This window comes from Aptenodytes forsteri, unplaced genomic scaffold (genome assembly GCF_000699145.1).
Source record: "Aptenodytes forsteri isolate BGI_AS27 unplaced genomic scaffold, ASM69914v1 Scaffold7, whole genome shotgun sequence".
Lineage (NCBI taxonomy): Eukaryota > Metazoa > Chordata > Aves > Sphenisciformes > Spheniscidae > Aptenodytes > Aptenodytes forsteri.
Genome location: NW_008795919.1, coordinates 2,702,631 through 2,708,450, shown reverse-complemented (window position 1 = coordinate 2,708,450; position 5,820 = coordinate 2,702,631). Strand labels below are relative to the sequence as shown.

Genomic DNA, 5,820 nt, shown 5'->3' with positions numbered 1-5,820 from the left:
GGGAGCGAGGCCGCGGGCCTGAGCGGTCCCTCCCGCGGCGGGTACCCTGGGTCCGCCCCGGGTCGCGGGGGTGGGCGGGTGCTCCCCAGCCCGGTCCCGCCCGTGTCCCGGCCCCGCTCCGTGCCAGGAGGGGTTGGCTCGGCGCCCCTCGCCAGGTCAGCGGAATTCACCCTTATGAATGAAATCGCAAAGTCCCGGTTTATTATTTCAAAATCCCGAGGAGGAGGAGGAGGAAAGTGCCGAAGAGGCCCCAGCCCTGAGCACCAGCGATAAAACTTTACAGACGTGCCTCTGGCTCCCGGTGCCGCCGGGTTTACGGGGCGGGCGCTCCGTGGTTCGCTCTCCGGTCCCGAGCCACGCGAGGGGTCTGATTTGCTTTGCTTTGCTTCCCTTTCCCTGCCGCGCTACGTGCTGAGCCCCGGGCCTTGCTAACCTGTTTTCCCGGGACCCTACGGCTGCGAAAAGCTGCGTGGCAGAAGTGCGACGCTACGTGCCGAGCCCCGGGCCTTGCTAACCTGTTTTCCCGGGACCCTACGGCTGCGAAAAGCTGCGTGGAGCAGAAGTGCTGACTGGTCCCTGGGTGTCGGCTGCGTCTCTGTGAGCCGTCCCCGGGGAGGGACCAGCCAGCGGTCCCTCTCCGAGGAGAGGTGGGAGGCGCTGATGGCCTCTCCCCACGCAGGTAGTGCCCCCCCGGGCGTGGACCCGGAGGCTGCCTCCTGGTTCCAGGCGGTCGATGCTGACCGCAGTGGGTACATCTCCGTGAAGGAGCTGAAGCAGGCGCTGGTCAACTCCAACTGGTCGACGTTCAACGACGAGACCTGCCTGCTGATGATAAGTGAGTCTGGGCTCTCCCTGCCCTCCCCCTGCTTTTTGTTCTGATCTCTTTGAGGGGTGAAGCCCAGCCCAGCCTGCGTTCCCGTTACCTGAGCATCGCTTACCCGAGCAGCTGGCCTGTAAGCGCTCTCTGGAGCGAGAGCTGGGCAAACCGAGCAGCTCCAAGCGCCCTTTCGGTGGAGGACACGAGTCAGGGGCCCGAAAGACTGCTTGGGAAGGGGAACCCAGCTCTGCACGAGGCCGAGCGAGCCCCTGCTCCCAGAGAGCGAGAGCTCCAGTAGCGAGCCAGAGTCGCCCCGTTCCCCTGCTTGCCCCGGCATCGGGTTTTGGTGCCGTTTCCTACCAGCCTCTTGGGGATTGAATGGTCCCGGTTGATCGCGGTCCTGGTGAGGGAGGGCTTTTGGGGCCACAGCAGGGTGCTGGCGAGCCGTGGCGCACATCCTGAGCTCTCTGGGAGTTTCTGCGGCGTGTCCTTGCTCCACTCCTCACTGCCCTGCTCCTGCTCTTTGCTCCTTCCTCCCCAGACATGTTCGATAAGACCAGGTCGGGACACATAGACGTGTACGGCTTCTCAGCCTTGCTGCGCTTCATCCATCAGTGGAAGAACCTCTTCCAGCAGTACGACAGGGACCAGTCGGGCTCCATCAGCTTCAACGAGCTCCAACAAGGTGGGCGAGGGGCAGAGACATCAACCTGGCCCTTACCGAGCTCCCCGGGGACCGCTGCCTGGCTCTGCTATCTCCAGCCCGGCCCGGTGACTCTTCCTGGTGCCATCCCTGCAGCAGGGCTGGGTGTCTCTGAGCTCCCGGGTGCCTCCCATGCAGCCGTGGCTGCAGTCCACGCCTGTTGCTGAGCTGGGACACGCTGGGCTGGCTAAACCGGCTGTGGCAGAGCTGGAGCTGAGCCCTCCCGTGGGGCAGGAGACGAGGAGCCGCAGCGGGGCTGTGGCATGAACTCGTTCCTTAAGGAAACCCAAAATGCCACCCCCACCCCCCAAATGGCATGTGGCTAAAGCCTGTTTTCTGAGAGGAGCTCTTGGGCGTGTGTGTCTGATGGAGGGGAGGGGAAGAACGTCTGGAATTCGTGCCTTGGTTTGGTTCCTCCGTCCGGAGAGCCCTGCCCAAGCACACCCACCATCAGAAGCGAACATCACGGGGCGGTGGGAGATGGGGTGCGTGCCAGCACGTGCGAGGGAAGGCATAGTCGCTCTTCCTCCCGTTAGAAGTGTTTGATCCGAGTGTTTCTTGCTCCCAGCTTTCTCCCAGATGGGCTATAACCTGAGCCCCCAGTTTAGCCAGCTGCTGCTGGCCCGCTACGCCCAGCGGTCCTCCAACCCCAGCATCCAGCTCGACCGCTTCATTCAGATCTGCATGCAGCTCCAGAGCACGACCGACGCCTTCCGCGAGAAGGACACGGGGCTGGTGGGCAACGTGCGGCTGAGCTACGAGGACTTCCTCACGATGGTCGTGACTCGTATGATGTGACGCCCTCGGCCGAGGGCTGCGAGCCAGCCGGGGGCTCTCGGGAAGCAGCAGCCATCTTCGGCCTCGCGCTGGGATGTGGCCGAGCCTCCCGAAGAGCGAGCTGTTTCCCCGGGGCTGGCTTTCCAGCCTGCTCCACCCGAGAAGCCCCGAGCCCTGCTGGGGCCCTCCCGGCTTTGATTCCTTGTCCCCACTCAATGGCAGTGGGTGCCTCCACGCCAAATTGGAGCCCGGTTCTGGGGCCGTGCCGCGGGGTGGGACAGCCCAACCAGTAGTGAGCCTGTGCCATGCCTCCCAGGGAGTGCTTAGATCTTCCCTCGCCAGACACAAAATTATACTTAAACCCCATCTGCACTGTCCCTCTGCTTGGCGGGATGTCTGCAGTGGAACATCCCTGTCTTGGCACGCTTTTGGGGACTCTCCGGTGACCAAAAGCTGAGCCTTCATTTGAAAAGCAGCAAGAAGGGCACAAGCCACGGCAGCGCTTGTGGCCGGCTGCGCTCATCCTTGCTTGCCTCGCAGACGGCCCTTCCTTGCCGGGAGCACGTCCAGCCTCTCGGCTGTGCTGGAAATGCTCCAGCTTTCCTGGGGGTGTGAGCCCTGTTTCTCTCCGGGCTGCTGGAACGGGCCACGTTGCTGTAGTCACACGCGGGATCATCGACCTCCCCTTGTTGCCAATGTCTGTTTTGATTCATCTCTGTCTGCCAAAGCCGAACTCGGAAACGGTTTAGAGCTTATTTTTACAGCTTTTGAATAAAAGGCAATGTGCACCGGCTGCCGAGCAGTTTGTGTTTGCAGAGCAGCTCGCGGGGACGCTGCCCTGCCCCATGTCACTCCCCGCGGGGCCAGCAGCGGCTCTGGGTGCGGGGAGGGGACTTGCCCTCCTCCTGCGCCCGCAGCCCTGCTCTGGGTGCTGCTTCCAGGGCTCGATGCACTTTCCTGAAGTTGGTTCCTGCATGTTTCACGTCAACTTCCAGAAAATAAGGTGCCAGGGTCTCCTGCTGAGAGACAAGTAAAGATTTGACCAACACAAAGGTTCTCTTTCCCGTGGTTTTAAAGTGGTGTCCAGGTGGTTATCCTTTAATTGGCCTTGATGGGAAATCTCAGAGATGCTTTTTGAGACATGTTGCTATTATATATTTGAAGGAGTTTTTATAAAAGAAAGTATTTAAAACGCCAAGTAATTTACCTGGTGCTTTTAGAAGCCGTAACCAGATGTCGGTGTTCTCAGCTTCAGCCGAAGGCAGGACTTTGTGTCCTAGCGCATCGCTAATCGTTCCAACAATATTTTTCGTCTTCTGTTGAGTCAGAGCTGCCCAACCTTTCGGAGAGGTTTAAAGCAGAGGCGGTGGGGGGCCCCCCTCCCGCGCTGCTGTGGCGGTCGCTGCCTGTGCGGGCTGTCACCCCTCCTGGCCAGGGCTGTTGCGCAGCAGCAGGGATGACTGGGGGGGGGGTTGTGACCCCAGCTGGGGGTGAGTGAGGGTGTGTGTAGGGGTGTGTGTATAGAGCTGTATATAATACCCAGGGAAGTCTGTCAGCGTGTGTGTGTGTACTCGCAGACGCTGCTCTGTGTGTATATGTAGACACCCCTGTATAGACACAGAGTAAGACACTCCTGTGCCTATATAAATACACAAACACACAGAGATAACCCTGTGTATATACAGATACACAAACGCCACACTGCACGCACACACACTTACTGACACCCCTCTGTGTGTGTACGTATATGTGTATGTATATGTATACACATATAACAATACATATATATATAGGGTATATATATGTGTGTGTATATATGCAGACACAGAGTAACAGACGCCCCCTGTGTATATATACATACACACACACACACTAACAGGCTCCCCTGTGTATCTACATATACACACACACACACTAACAGACACTGATGCTGATGTAACAACACACCACACCACACGCGTGCACGCACACGCGCGCACACACAGTTACTGACACCCCAATGTGTGTATATACACACGGAATAACAGATACCCCGTGTTTATCTACATAGACACAGGCACCCCCGTGTAGACACACACACACGTGCGTGCACACACACCCCCCACACACCCCCCACACCCCCCAGTATATACAGGTATACACACATTGTAACAGATACCGTGTGCGTACGTACAGACACCCTGTGTGTGTCTATAGACACACAGACACTAACAGGCACCACAGTTTATGTACAGCTAGATATACACACACCAACAGACACCACTGCATATATACATTTATATATACATATATATACACACACAGGCACACGCAGACACCCCGTGTACGTACATACAGCTACACACAGACACCCTGCTCTGTGTGTATGTGCACACACAGACACTGCTGTTTATCTATCTAGACATCTATCTAATACACTCACAGGCACCGCTGCTTTTATATATACATATGCACACACGCACGCTGACAGACACTGCTGGGGGTGTTTGTGGGGGGTGGTTTTTTTTACACACACACACACACACACACCCCCCAACACTGCTGTTTTTTATATATACACACAGACTGACACTGCTGTTTGCACTCACACACACGCACACTGACAGACACTGCTGTGTTTTTATACACACACAAACTAACAGACACCGCTGTTTGCACACACAGCAGGCTTTGTTAGCGTGTGTGTACATACACATCTAAACAGCAGTGCCTGTTGGGGGGGTGTATATATACTTTGTTTTAAATATACACACACACACAGAGCAGTGTCCTTTAGTGTGTGCGTATATTATAAACAGCCGTGTCTGTTTGTGTGTGAACAGTGGGGGGTGGTGGTGTATAAACAGCAGTGTCAGCATGTGTGGGGACATATACATTTTAAAAAAAACCAAACAGTGGTCTGATTGTGTGTGTGTGTGTGTGTGTGTGTGTGTGTGTGTGTGTACACATACACACTCTCTAACAGACACCACTGTTTTTATATCTATCCCACACACACTCTGCTGGTTTTTTGTATATACACCATACGCGCGCGCGCGCACACATACACACAGACACACGCTGCTATTTCTACTATATGCCACACCCACACCCACACACACTCAGAGAGCTGTTTATAATAGATACACACTAAAGGACACTGCTCTGTGTGTGTGTGTGTGCGCGTATTAAAAAAAAAAGTGTATGTGTGTATATATAATATATATACACCCCCAACAGACACTGCTGTTTAGACGTGTATGTGCGCACACGTGCGCGCGCACACACACACACACAGAGACCGCTGTGTCTGTTAGTGTGTATGTGTATAAACAGTGGGTGTGGTGGCACTCCTGGCTGCGGTGGCACTCCTGGCTGCACTGGCACTCCTGGCTGCACTGGCACGCCTGGCTGCACTGGCACTCCTGGCTGTGGTGGCACGCCTGGCTGCACTGCCACGCCTGGCTGCAGTGGCATGCCTGGCTGCTGAGTAGCTGTGGTGGCACTCCTGGCTGCGGTGGCACGCCTGGCTGCACTCGCACTC

At 56.5% G+C, this 5,820-nt stretch overlaps 1 protein-coding gene across 1 annotated transcript; it reads left to right on the top strand.

Annotated features, from left to right (window-relative positions):
- Positions 1-660: 660 nt before the first annotated feature.
- Positions 661-3,090, top strand: PEF1 (penta-EF-hand domain containing 1). The gene is made up of 3 exons (XM_009284832.1): positions 661-835; positions 1,359-1,502; positions 2,089-3,090. The coding sequence occupies exons 1-3, from the start codon at positions 661-663 to the stop codon at positions 2,316-2,318; spliced, it is 549 nt and encodes a 182-aa protein (XP_009283107.1). The 3' UTR covers positions 2,319-3,090.
- The last annotated feature ends 2,730 nt before the right edge of the window (positions 3,091-5,820 follow it).